The 14,295-nt window shown below is 49.1% G+C and overlaps 1 protein-coding gene across 5 annotated transcripts in view; it reads left to right on the top strand.

Moving 5' to 3' along the window:
- Positions 1 to 14,295, top strand: part of SYNE3 (spectrin repeat containing nuclear envelope family member 3) — a 119,062-nt gene that overhangs the window by 74,518 nt on the left and 30,249 nt on the right. For all 5 annotated transcript variants that reach the window (XR_002730279.2, XM_023205566.2, XM_023205565.1 and 2 more), the window contains exons 12-17: positions 369 to 530; positions 660 to 832; positions 1,282 to 1,411; positions 3,716 to 3,877; positions 7,295 to 7,444; positions 8,553 to 8,591. Coding sequence is in view for 4 of the 5 variants with exons in the window: in XM_023205566.2 (XP_023061334.1) it covers positions 369 to 530; positions 660 to 832; positions 1,282 to 1,411; positions 3,716 to 3,877; positions 7,295 to 7,444; positions 8,553 to 8,591 (816 nt within the window). In the remaining variant the exon portion in view is untranslated. The remainder of the gene's footprint in view (positions 1 to 368; positions 531 to 659; positions 833 to 1,281; positions 1,412 to 3,715; positions 3,878 to 7,294; positions 7,445 to 8,552; positions 8,592 to 14,295) is intronic.

Here is a 14,295-nt window from a genome sequence, read left to right on the forward strand (position 1 = left end):
TGGAATGGCTGGGCCATCCGCTACAGCCACATTCTGTTTGGGTAGATTTTGACCCATGGTTTCCACAGGTGGTTGGGCCAATTTACACTTGGATCAGTGGTGGACAGGAGATCCGATTTCCCCCACCCACACCTAGACTTGGTCGTTTTCCTAAAAGTAAGACAGGCTTTAAACCAGAGTTGATCTTCCCAGGGTAAATTCCTTGTGCTGTGCGGAGGGAAGGGCCAGCCCAGCCTTTTGTGGTGCTACTAGGTGGAGAGCTCTGGGGTCCCCAGCAGGTTTGAGAGCCCTGCAGGGTGGAGGTGGTGTGGGGGTCTCCCCATCGGACAGCACTCAGGGTGCCCTGGGCTCCCTGGGCTACGCTGCAGGACCTTGTGGACAGGTGTCGGCAGAGCGTGGAGGAGCACTGCACCTTCAGCCACCAACTGCTGGAGCTGCGGCAGTGGATCGCTGTGACCACGCAAAAGCTGGAGGCACACCGGGGAGAGGCTGGCCCGGGGGATGCTGAGTCCCAAGAGGCCGAGTTTGAGGTAAGGCGGTGGTTCCCTCAACCACTTCCCAAAGAAGCAGCCTTGACAGGCCAACGTTCCCACACCGAGGAGCAGAAACCTCCCTCCACCCTCACTGTGTGTGTGTCTGTGTGTCTGTGTGTCCTTTAGAGGCTGGTGGCAGAATTCCCGGAGAAGGAGGCCCAGCTGTCCCTGGTGGAAGCGCAGGGCTGGCTGGTGATGGAGAAGTCTTCTCCGGAGGGTGCTACCATGGTACAGGAGGAGCTCAGGGAGCTGGCAGAGTCGTGGCGGGCCTTGAGGCTGCTGGAAGAAAGTCTGTTGAGGTGAGAGTGCCTCCTAGGCTCTGAGCCTTGTCTGGGACACCGCCTCTGCCCACTCAGGGGCACTCAGGTGCTCGTGGAGCAGATGGCCAGGGTGCTGCCCATTGTGGAGCTAGGGGCCTTGGGCACCTTCACACTTTGGCCCAGTTGGCTATTCTAGCAGGAGCAGGAGGAGCCAGGAAATGTCCCCATCTTAGGAGTTAGTCTCCAGTCCATACTGGTTTGAGCCTCAGTTTCCCCATCTGCATCAGTGGGCATATGCACCTTCATGACAGGTTACTGTGAGTTTAAAGTCAGAAACCAGATGTGAGCATGCCTCAGGAACATTCTGACAAACTTCAATGGGGGGCATTGACTCATCACCTGTGGTTCCCCAGTTCTATTACTTTTCCCATGTCCTGGTGGGTTCCCACCACATCTCTACATTGACTGGGCTGAGTTTGTCTTCTCAGCCTCATCAGAAACTGGCACCTGCAGAGGATGGAAGTGGATTCGGGGAAGAAAATGGTTTTCACCAACAACATCCCGAAGTCAGGATTTCTCATCAACCCCATGGATCCTATTCCCAGGCATCGTCGACGGGTGAGTCTGTCTAGCAGGCCTGTGGGAGAAGGGGCCAGGCCCCAGGTCAAGAGATGGGTAGGGGTCTCCAGCACAGGCCCCTCCCTGTCTGGGGCAACATGCTCTGCTCTGAGGACTCGGCCACATCCTGTCTCATTTGAGCCTGCCCCACCTGTGGCCCAAAGAGCAGAGCTGCTCCACAGAGGACCTCAGAGATCCCAGAGTCTGCAGAGCCAGGGTAGCAGCAGCTCCTGCAGGGAAGAGAGTGTCGGGGCTGAAAGCTTCCTGCTGGCCCTGGATTGGAAACCAAAACCATACAAGATGGGAATATTTTTGTGCCATGTTTCATCCATCCCTTACTGCCCTTAAGCAAACTTGAGCTTTGTTGAAAAGAAAGTTATTCCTTGTTATTCAAATACATCAAATTATTCATTTTCCCATTCATTCTTTCATTCACGCCTCCATTTGCTGAGTGCTACTTTGTTTCACGGACTGTGCTCAGAGCTAGGATACAGCTGTGAGTAGCACTTCCAACCCTCAGAGAACTTGGAATCCAGTGTAGAGCTTTTCAGTGGGCACCCAGCCTTGTATTAAAACGGAGGTTCTGGGCTGGGTATGGTGAGCTACACCTACAATCCCAGAACTTTGGGAGGCTGAGGCAGGAGGATTGCTTGAGGTCAGGAGTTTGAGACAAACCTGAGCAAGATAGCAAGACCCCATTTCTGTAAAAAATATTTTAAAATTAACTGGACATAGTGGTGTGCACCTGTGGTTCCAGCTACTCAGGGGCCTGAGGTGGGAGGATCACTTGTGCCCAGGAGTTTGAGGCTGCAGGGAGCTGTGATTGTGCCAGTGTACTCCAGCCTGAGTGACAAAGCAAGACCCCATTTCAATCAATCCATCCATCAACAAAAAATAATAAAGTAAGATAAAATGCAGACTCTGAGTTCGTAGATCTGGCTGGGGCCCACAATTCCATTCTACATTTCTAACAAGCTCTCAGGATATGCCCGTGCTGCTGGGCCCGGGAGATACTCGCCTCTGTGAGCCACTAGCAGTAGCATCTGCAGGGGAGAGAGCATGGGGGCTGGACACTTCCTCTGGCCCCAGAATGGAAACTAAAATCAAACAAGATGGGTCTATTTTTGTGCCATGGCTATGTTTTTTTTTTTTTTTTGAGACGGAGTCTTGCTCTGTCGCCCAGGCTGGAGTGCAGTGGCCGGATCTCAGCTCACTGCAAGCTCCGCCTCCCAGGTTTACGCCATTCTCCTGCCTCAGCCTCCCGAGTAGCTGGGACTACAGGCACCCGCCACCTCGCCCGGCTAGTTTTTTGTATTTTTTTTTTAGTAGAGACGGGGTTTCACCATGTTAGCCAGGATGGTCTGGATCTCCTGACCTCGTGATCCGCCCGTCTCGGCCTCCCAAAGTGCTGGGATTACAGGTTTGAGCCACCGCGCCTGGCCAATGGCTATGTTTTATAAAAGAAAAAAAAAAAGAACTAACTACATTGTTTCACCCATCAGTGTCCCTTACTGCCCTTAAACAAACTGAGCTTTGTTGAAAAGAAAGAAGCAAGGGAGTGGCATCCACAGGCAGTTAAATAAGGGTTTCCAAAAAAAAAAAAGCAGCGAAAAAAAAAAAAAAAAAAAAAAAAACGTGGTGCACCTTGGCAGACAGGCCAGAGGCCACGGGAGTCTGCAGCAGTTCCCAAGTCCAGGACAGGAAAGCCCCTCCTGGAAGATAAGAAATCTCAGCTGAATTTTCACGGCTGAGTGGCAGTGAGGAGAGGAGGGAGGTGTTCCCAATAGAGGAGACAGTGTGTGTGAAAAGCAGAGGGACAAATTCGAGTGCCAGTTTGAGGGGCCAAGACACGCCTCCAGGCCCAGGCTCAGAGGACAGGGAAGGCAGCACGTGCAGTGGAACCAAGACTCCTGGGTCACACTGAGGAGGAGTGAGAGGCACCAGCGTGGATAACCAGGAAGTTAGCTGCATGGGCTTACATCATAGACAGATCACTCTGGTCATGGAGCCCGGAGGGGACAAGCATGGTGGAAGGGTGACTATTTGTATAGTCACCCTGGTAAGAGGTGGCGGTGGCTTCTGTCACCTCTCAGGGGACCAGAGAGAGGACAGTGAGGAATGTTCTTGGCCCCTAAATGTGGCCATGTTGAGTAGAGATTCATTGTTCATCCCCCAGGCCTCTCCTGTCACCACTTTGAGCATCTTTTCCTCCTCCCTGCCCCTCTGCCTCAGGTGGAATTCCCAGGACACACGGGCAGGGGGCCTCTTTCACCTCTGATGCTTTGGCCGTGTGTGATCCTACAGGTAAATCTTCTCCCGGAAGAAGAAGGGAGCCATGAAGATTTCTCCCAGCTCCTGAGGAACTTTGAGCAGTGGTTGCAGGTGGAAAATTCCAAGCTGGTTAGAATCATTGCAATGAGGACTTCTACAGCCGAGGACTTGAGGACCAGAGAATCGAAGCTGCAGGTCTGTTCCCCAGGAAAGGTCCCTCATCCATAGGGTTTGCACCCACAGATGCATTTGCCACCAGGGGGCTCTTCAAAAGAAAGAGCACAGCCACAGTTTGTGAGCTGTTCCGCCGTGTGTATAGATAACGGCTTTCATACTTTTTTGGTTCAAAGATTTTAGAACTTTTTCTGGCATTCATTCATGTATTCAGCATGCTTATGTATTTCCCTACTTGGAAAATATCACCACTAATCACTTGACTCCTGTGTCACTTACCTATTGCTGTGTGACAAACCATCCCAACAGCTTGTGGCTGAAAATAACAACTAGGTATTTAACCCATGGTTCAGAAACACAGCAAGTTAGGCTGAACTCAACCGGGCAGGGCCTGCAGTCTATCTGCTATCAGTTGTAGGTCAGTTGGGTGTCTCTACTTCTGGGGGCTAGTGGGCTATTAGAGATGAGAATGACGTGGACTACACATCTCTTATACTCCTGTGGCACAGCCTGGACTTCTCATAGCAGAGGCAGGGCGGAAGAGAGCAGTAGCAGCAGGCAAAGACTTTTGAGGTCAAGACTAGGAGCCAGCATAACATTAATTCCCCTGCATTCTGTTTGCCAAAACCGGCCTAGAGTCAAGGAAAGGGAAAGAGACTTCACCACTTGATGGAAGGGATGGCAAAGTCATGTTGCAGTGGGTATGGATATGGCTGTGGGGAGGGAGATGGGGAAAGTCACAGCCATTTTCGCAACTGTACTACCACTTCTCTTCTGTCTTCTTCGCTCTCACATCTAATCAGTTGCTAAAGCTCCTTGATTCCACCTCCTAGATAGGTTGTGTTTCTCTTTCCTCGCACTACCATTGTCTTGATTTAGGCACTTACCGTTTTTGGCCTTGACTATGGCTGTAGCCTCCCAGCTGATCCTCCCTTCTTCCTGTTGGGTTCCCATCTAGGTCATGGCTCATTCTGCAGCCAGAATGACAAATATGACCCTGTCCTCCCCATAATGAAAACCTTTCACCATAGAGTTTAACCCCTGAGTTTATTACTCAAGGCCTTTCTCAACCAGGCTCCAGCTCACTTCTGTTTCCCTATTTTCCTGCAATTTTAGGTTTGAATTTCTTTTTATTTATCTGGGTTGGGATTCATTTTAACTCCAGAATCTGTGGTCTAGGATCTTTCTGGAAAATTCTCTAACATTATTTATTTTCTCTTAATTCCCAAACTTGTTACTTGTATTTTTTTCTACTAACAATATTTCTTAAAATGTTACCTCTGCCTTGTTCCCTTTCTCCTCTCCTATTGTGATATCATTTAAACATATGTAACTACTTCTCACTGTGTGCTTTATGTCTCTTACTCTCTCTTGTGTATTTTTCATCCTTTTCACTCTTCGTGTTGCATTCTGGATAGTTTTTCTGATCCATCTTTCAGCTTACTAATTCTCTCTTTAGCTGTGTTTCATCTTCTGTTACACATGTCTATTGAATTCTTAACTTTTGTTGTTGTCGTTATCAGTTCTAGAACTTCTTTTTGGTACTTTTAATAATCTAGGCTATCATTTTTCTTACCTTTATTTTTTTTTCTTATTTTATAACTCCCGTCTTAACTGAAACTCTATCATTTTTCATACTTTCCAGATGCTTGCTTAAATTTTTAAGCCTATCTTTTAATTATTTGAACATAGTAAACATAGCTTTTTACAGATTGTGTCTAATAATTCTAATATCTCAAGGCATTTTATGAATATTTCTGTTGTATATTATTTCTGCCTGTTCTTACTCTTGGTTTCTTGTGTCTTTGTGTGGCTGCTTTGTGTGCTAGACATTGTGTTTGCCAAAATATGTATAAGAGTGATTTAAGATTTAGGAGAGGCTGGGCACGGTGGCTCACGCCTGTAATCCCAGCACTTTGGGAGGCCGAGGCGGGTGGATCACCTGAGGTCAGGAGTTGGAGACCAGCCTCAACATGGAGAAACCTCGTATCTACTAAAAATACAAAATTAGCCAGGCGTGGTGGTGTATGCTTGTAATCCCAGCTGCTCAGGAGGTTGAGGCAGGAGAATTGCTTGAACCTGGGAGGTGGAGGTTGCGGTGAACTGAGATTGCGCCATTGCACTCCAGCCTGAACAACAAGAGCAAAACTCCGTCTCAAAAAAAAAAAAAAAAAAAAAAAAAAGATTTGATTTAGGATAATCTTTTCCTCCAGAGTCTATTTCATTTGCTACTGCCAGGCAAGTAGGGACCTTTCGTTCTGGTACCACTAAATCCAAGTTCAAGACTTGAGTTTCCCTGGTCTACTAAGATGACTTTGAACTGGGCTGTAAGTCTCCACAAGGTCCAGGTTTACTTCTGGTTCATTTTTAACAGGGTGAAGGCTTTAGGAGCTCAGCAAAAGGGTGAATGAACCCTATCAGAATCTCCACCTCCGTAGGGCCCAGACTTTGACCTTTGTCTCCCCAGCCCAGTGAGGCTGCCAAAAGCAAAGGTGTTTTACAGCTATTCCCTCCAAATTGGCAAATGTTCTATGGACAAAAGCCGGTCTGAACACAGTGCTGACTGCCCTGGGTTTTCATTCTTTCCCAAGTTGTGTCCCGGTGTGCCTCACATTCTTTTGTTAATACTTTTATGCCTTTAAAATGCTTTAAATATTTTGTCCTTGGTGAGAGGTTTGGTCCCAATGATCTAGTTGGCCATTACCTGGAAGTCTTCCTTGCCTGCCTCTCCTGTCTCATATTTGGCTGCTCCTCTCATTCCCCCCACCGCACCACCACCCGATTCCAGCCATATCAGGAATGACTTTCTGTTCCTCAAGTTAAACCCCCTTGCTTTCGTACAGCATACGTTCCTGCGGGCTCTGAGAGGCTAAGCAAAGTGTCCCATATTACTTGCTAGTAGGATGGGGCAGAGTCAGGATCCAAAGCCAGGACTTAAACCTGGGCTCCCGGATTTATAGCCCCGCTGCTACTGCCCCATCACACCACCTCTCCGGAGTCCTGAGAATAAAAGGTTCCATCCCAAAGGAACACAGTACTTCTATTTCCTGAGAAAAATCTGCACATCCCAACACCACTCTGCCAGGCTCATAATGCCAACAGAAAGACATGTTGACAATGACAACTTTTAGAATGAGGCAAACTCTAGTCAAGCCCTCTGGAGGACTTGGTCCTGGAATGTCACGGTTGGAAGTAACCACTGGAGGTCTGCAGCCCAGCTGCCCGTTCCGTGCAGGAGGCCATCCTGTAACATTCCTGAGAGCAAGGGCTAGGCCTTGGCTTGAACTGCACAGATGGGAGTCCTACTTTGTGGATTCTGTCTGCCTCCTCCCTTCCTGCCTATCTGTTGAGTGAAATTTGATGGACCCATCCTTACCAGCCAGGTGGGGCTGTCTGGGCCATTTGGAAACCCCACCATGACGCTGCTGCTTCCCCCAGGAGCTGGAGGCTCGGGTGCCAGAAGGTCAGCATCTCTTTGAGAACCTCCTTCGTCTCGGGCCGGCAAGGGGGACCTCGGATGAGCTGGAAGATCTGCGCTACCAGTGGATGCTGTACAAGTCCAAGCTGAAGGACTCCGGCTACCTGCTGGTAGGTGCCAAGGATGTGCAGGTCCCAGGGGACAGGACTGTAGCTGGGCCTGGATTTGCCTGAGGATACAGTGCTCAGCCTGCATCCACCCTGCCCTGTGCATTCACACACCAGGCAGAGATGACTACTTAGAGGACAGGGACACTCAAGGGTCCTGGAGACTTGACTCAGGTGATGCCATTTGGCCATCCAACCACCTCATGAGGCTGGAGTCCCAATCAGGACAGCAGTGACCTTGTAATTAATGTGTAAGGAGTGCTTCCTACCTCCCAAGCCGAGGGCTCTGTGTGCACTGTCCCATTCAGTCTGTATGGTTCCCCTCTGCTCAGGTCATTGTATCTCCAGCCTCCAGAGTGGGAGCTGAGACTCCAGGCAGTGAAAAAACTTGCCCAAGGCTGCATGGGTGGTCAGTGGCAGAGCCAGCCTGCAGACACACCGTTGTGTTGTAGGCGTGACCTGGGGAAGCACTGGAGTGGCATCAGGAGCCCTGGGGTCCAGCCCCATGTCTCTAACTTGCCCTGTGTCTTAGTTGAGCAAGCACCTTCCTTTTTGGGGGCCCCTGTGTCTCCTCACACAAAATAATAATAATAATAGCAAAACTAGTAATGATCATAACCTTTGCTCAATGCTATGTCCTCATAACAGTCCTTTAAAGGAGGTGCTGTTATATGCCCTGTGAACCAGTGAGGAAACTGAGGCACAGAGGTTAAGTTTCCTAGGTCCCTAAGTCTAAGGAGGGTGGTGAGATGGCCCCTAAGGGCCCTTTCAGCCTCAGACCCCAGGCCCAAGCTGGGTGCCCCAGGCTTTCCTGGCCCCGCAGCAGCCGAGACGGCCACTAGGTGTCACCCTAGCCCAATCCAGGTCGGCCATGGCCCCAGCCGGCCTTGGCCACCGCCTTTCCAGACAGAATCCCAGCTGGGCCTGAAGTGTGTTAAAAAGCTCATTAAATCGAATCACCTGCTGGCTCAGGCTGTCCAGATGACCAGAAGTTTTAAAGAAACACTCCCCTGACAAAATGAATATTCCATTACAGGCTCTGTTGGGATTTAAGTTTCACTCACTTAACTTATTTTTTTCCCCCTTTTCCTCTCCTTCCCTAAAATAACAGACACAAAGTTCTCCAGGGGAGCCGACTGGATTCCAAAAGGTACAGTGTCCGCCATCTGCTCCACACAGCTAGCGGGCAGGGTGCCTGGAGGGTTGGTGGGCCCGTGACACTGGGGCAGGACTCGTGGGCTTTCTGGAAGGCTCCAGGAAGACCAAAGAACATTTAGGGGGATCAACTCTGGGCTGCGCTGTGCTGGGCCCCAGGATTCTTGGTCTCAAGAAGCCCCAGGCTCGGGGGGAAGCTGGCCAGGGTGTGCAGAGTCCTCCGCTGTGACAGGCCCATAGCAGAGAGGGGATCTTGGAGTTCACCCTCCCAAATCAGGACACGCCGGGGAGTGGACAAAGATGCTACCAGTGATTACACTGTGACAACAGGTGTGAACCGGGACTGTCCCAGGAATCCTGAGTTGTTGTGGGTAAACTGGACGGTGTGGCCACCCTGGTGGTGCAGGGTCTGCAGGGCTCAGTAGGGACAGGAGAGGGAGGGATTGTGCCTTTGAGTTCTACTAGGCAGGTGTTTCCACTTACCCTGTGGAGCCATGCTCAGAGTCACTCCCAGGGCCTTTGCAGGCTGAAGCAATAACAATAACAGCAGTAATAATGACAACAATGAGAAACAGGTATGATTCTTACTCAAGATGTATGTATTGGCCATCCACTGTGTGTGTAAGGAACTGTGCTAAGTTGTGGTTAGGGCCTCTCCTGTAACTCTCCCAGTGACACCCAGGAGGCAGTATAATCTCAGTTTTCAGCGTGAGGAAACAGAAGGGGCAAGCCTGAAGTGACTTGTTCAAGGAAGGCCTCGGCCCCTCAGTGGTCTTTGGCCTCTGAATCCAAAACCCATGTTGTTAACCTTCCACGTTGTGACTTGCGGAAGACTTCCCTGGGGCCCGGAGTGTCTCCCCATTTCTGGAAAAGCCAGGTGTAAATCGGTGTCCCCTGGTGCCAGTGTTTGCAAAAGAACGAATGCTGTGTTTTCCTGCTAGGCACTGGCCCGTACTGACAGGAGCCTCCGGCATGCTCTGGCCCAAGGAGCTGAGTTCCTTGAGATCTCTCATTCTTTGGAATCTGAGTTTCCTAGAAATCCGTGATTTCTTCTTGGCCTCAGGCTGGTGTCATAAGTAACATCTGTAGGAGAGTGGATGACACATGGACTGGGCGGGGCAGTCACAAAATCAAGGCTGGGCTCTGGGCCCAACACCAACTGGCTTTGAGGGAGTTGTTTGGCTCCTTGGGGCTCACTTTCCCCATCTATAAAATGGAACGTTTTTCTTTTTTTTTTTTTTTTTGAGATGGAGTCTCTTGTCACCCAGGCTGGAGTGCAATGGCATAATCTCAGCTCACTGCAACCTCTGCCCCCTGGGTTCAGGCACTTTTCCTGCCTAAGCCTCCTAAGTAGCTGGGATTACAGGACTGCGCCACCACGCCTGGCTAATTTTTGTATTTTTAGTAGAGACGGGGTTTCGCCATATTGGCAAGGCTGGTCTCGAACTCCTGACCTCAGGTGATCCACCCTCCTCGGCCTCCCAGAGTGCTGGGATTACAGGCATAAGCCACTGTGCCCAGCCTAAAATGGAACTATTAATAGCAACCTTATTTACTTCATGAACTTAGTTTGAAGATCGGGTGAACTGCTGTATATGAAAGTAGAAGTGCCTCTGATCACTTAAACCCTGCCCCCAACACACTGCAGTTTCGAATAACAAACAGACTTCTCATGAGATAGGGAAAATCATCAAGAAAGGACAGGTGTTCTACACAGGCCGGCCGGGGGGGTCCTGGTGGGAGACGGGGGACCCAGGACCTGGTGTCCAGACCGACTCTAGCTCCTGCACTTCAAGCCTCTCTCTGGTTGGAAGCCCCCACCTCTGCAGCCCCCAGGCCAGGATCCATGTGGGTGTCAAGTCTGGGCCCCCTGGTGTCTAGCCATGGTGCCTAGCACATAATAAGTGCTCACTAAATGTTTTTGAGTAGTGACATTTGTAGGCTGACACCAGCCCTCCAGTGCAGGCTCAGGTTCCTACAACCTGTAATTAATGTGTTACTGTGGTATGTTCATAGCCATAGTGTTCATTGCTATCTCTACGTCCCCTCCCTCCCTCCCTCCCTCCCTTCCTTCCTTCCTTCCTTCCTTCCTTCCTTCCTTCCTTCCTTCCTTCCTTCCTTCCTTCTTTCCTTCCTTAGTGCTGACTTTGTGTCAAGCTCTGTTTTAGGCACTGGGATACATCAGTGAACAGAAGAACAGCGACCTGTCCTGTAGACTGTACATCCTGCTTGGGTGGAGAGAGGGGGATGGGGCCAGAGCACACGTGTCCAGCTGATGTTTCTCAGTAGCACAGTGGGAATCTCTGGATCAGAGAGCTCTGAAGGTCACACCGCTTGGGATCCATGTAGCCCTGAGGTGTATCTTGTCTATGACCAGAAGACGTTGGGCACAGCTTGGTGGGGTATGCAAAGCAGGAAAGCCCTAAATGACTAAAGAATCTGCTTACTTGGGCTATGTTTAAAACAATTGGATGTGTAAAAATTTGACTTTGGTGCTTGCTGGCTTTTGAGCTAACGGATCTCAGCCCACTGTGAAGAAGTAAACAACATGGGGGCCAATACACAGAGACCGTCTGTGGCTCCTTTATAGGACAGCTTGTTAAAACATAGATTGTTGGACCCCACCTCTGGAGTTTTCAATTCATTAGTTTTAGGGTTGCCCATGAATCTGCATTTCTGACACGACCCAGGTTGCTGCTGCTGGGGGCCCGGGGACCACACTTTGAGAACCACCACTTTACACTCTGGATTCAAACCCAGGCACCACGATTAGTGTGTATGACCTCCAGTGAGTCATTTAGCCACAGTCTTCCAAACTCAAATGCGAGTTCACTGAGCTCCTGGTAGCAAAGTTCCTGTTGTAACAATGGCACATAGTAGGTTCTAAAGTGCTGTGTGAATGGGGACCTGGGAGACTTCTGCAGACACCGTCCTGCTTTTCTTTCCGAGACCAAAGGGAGCAATGACACATCTGAGGGGGAAATCCTCCCTTCTCTTTGGTGTGTGCGTGGTTCTTTGCGGGTTGGGGTGTGGCGTATGCCTGTGTGGTTATGCGCACGCATGCACGTATGCACATCCACAGGCCTGGCAGGTAGAAAGTAGGTGCTGTCTTCAGAGGCTGTAATCTTGCCAATTAAAAACATTCCACATATTATTTTTGGTCTAAAGGGAAACGGGGAAAAAAAACTTACCCTAAAGCTAATTATTTATGAGCAGTTGGTTCTCCACACTTTTTTTCCTCTCTCCATGCTCCAAGTCATTGAAAGCCCCAGCTACGTCAGTGGCTTCAGCCTGCTTGTTTGTATAAACAGAATAATTAAGATTTATTAAATTTGCAGCTGCCTACGCACTTGCCAACTCACTGCCGCGGGTGTTTGCCTGCAGCATTTAGACACGTGAAATGTAATTGCTTTTCGAGTTGCAGTTGCGCTGTGAGTAAATTGCATTCCTTGCTTTGGCCCAGGGAAGTGGAATAGCCCTACCTGAGGCAAACTTTTAGTTGGCGATGGATTGGCCAAAGGTTCTGTGAGCCAGGGTGAAATAGGGCAGTGCTAGTTTGCAGAAACAGAGAGCAGGCATCTCCCATCCATTTCATATGTGGGCTCTTGGAATATAGACCCAGATGTTGTGTGACCTGAGAGTAGCATTTTATTTATTTGACTATGTTTCATAGGTTTTAAGACTCATGTTTTTTCGCATTTTCACATCAATGGAATTCGGGTGTCTTATTACAATGTAGTTCTTCCAGTGAAGATTTAGATTTACTGCCCGTCACCCCCAACCTGAGATTCCTTTAAATTAAAATGTCTGCTTGTGGGTTGTGTTCTGTTTGGGTTTCCTTTGGACCACACTGGTTGTGTAAACGGAGACCGCCAACCTTGGGGAGCTCCAGCCCGTGGTTCAAACTCTTGAGGAAGAGTTCTGGTTTCCCACCCTTCACCCAGTGCCAAGAGAAGACCTGGAATTTCCTTGCCTCCTCTTTCTGTGAGGTGGGTTTATTTCTCATTTCTCCTTATATTGAAGATGCAGCTCCCTTGGTCCCCCATATTGATGTGGGCTTTCCAATCAGATGCGCCATCTTGGTTGCTGTTCTTTTCTTTCTTAGCGGTTTGTAAAATAATGGTCCACTTTTTAATCAGCATCTTAGATTGGATGAGCTACTGTGATACCCAGTCTCAGTGAGTATTCCATGTTAGATCATAACTTTCTCTCTTTGCAAAAATCCCTTTTGTGTGTCAGGCCCTGTGCTGGGCACACATGTGCTTGGTCCTTAATACTCACAACTGCCTTCTCCTTTTATAGTGGGAGGAAATGGTTTCTGGGCCCCTTGGCCCCTTCTCTCACTCATGCGATGGGGTCAGATGGGAGTCAGGAGAGGCAACATAGCTTGAGGTTTTACTCCTGTGACTTACCATGGAACTCCAGGGGCAGGTCAAATCTGATTCTTCCCTGGTCACAACCAAAGGCCTGGGCTTCGCTAGGGCCATGCAGTCTCTGACCTCTAAAAGGCAGAGCCAGGGACAGGCTTCACCATGCTCTGTGTCATCCCACGGCCTCGCCACTCCTTCCGTCTACAGAGCCCGGAGACAATCAGCCTTTGATGATTTGTGAACAAGTTGGTGCTAAAACTTTGGTGGTGAAGTATTTGAAACTCGTCCTTGACTACCAAGATCCAGAGAAGCATTCTCTACACTTGCTCACTCACCTTCCACCCCACAACTCATCTGAAATTCATCGCAGTGAGGGACCCAGCAGCTACTGCTTCACTAAGGCCAGTGAACTGCTGTCCTCATCACACCTGGCCCTGGGGCACTGGGACTGATGACCACGACCTCCTCTTCCAGCTGCCTCTATCCTCATACCTCTCTCTTTGTTTTACTGTTTGCCAGCTATCTAAGTCAATGTTAATGAAATACTATGATTTAATCCACAGTCCATATTTTAAATTTTTAAGCTGTCTCATTAGTCTCTTTCGAATTGATAGACTTTCGTTTTTGAGCAGCTTTCGGTTTATAGAAAAATTGAGCAGAATGTACAAAGTATTCCCATAACCTCCTCTCATCCCAGCCCCCTCCATCTTCCACATTAGTTAACATCTCGTGTTAGTGTGGTCCATTTGCTAAGGATGATGAACCACTTGATACATTGTTAATAACTCAGTTCACAGCTTGCCTGAGCACCCACTCTTGGTGTTGCACAATCTATGGGTGTGGACAAATGTCTAATGACCAGTATCCACCACTAAAGTATGATGCAGAACAGTTTCACTGCCCTGAAAATCCCCTGTGCTCCACCTATTCATCCCTCCCCACCTCTCCCCAGGCCCTGGCAACCACACATCTTTCTGCTGTCTCCATGGTTTGCCTTTTCTAGGATGTCCTATGGCTGGATTCATACACTATGCAGCCTTTCAGACTGACTCCTTTTACCTGTCAACATGCATTTAAGGTTCCTCAGTGTCTTTGTGGCCTGATAGCTCATTTCTTTTTTCTTTTTCTTTTCTTTTTTTTTTGAAATGGAGTCTCACTCTGTCACCCAGGCTGGAGTGCAGTGGTGCAATCTCTGCTCACTACAACCTCTACCTCCCAGGTTCAAGTAATTCTCCTCCCCCAGCCTCCCGAGTAGCTGGAATTACAGGTGCCTGCCACCACACCAGGCTAGTTTTTTTTTTTTTTTTTTTTTTTTTTTTTTTTTTTTTT

This window comes from Piliocolobus tephrosceles, chromosome 6, assembly GCF_002776525.5.
Source record: "Piliocolobus tephrosceles isolate RC106 chromosome 6, ASM277652v3, whole genome shotgun sequence".
Classification (NCBI taxonomy): Eukaryota; Metazoa; Chordata; class Mammalia; order Primates; family Cercopithecidae; genus Piliocolobus; species Piliocolobus tephrosceles.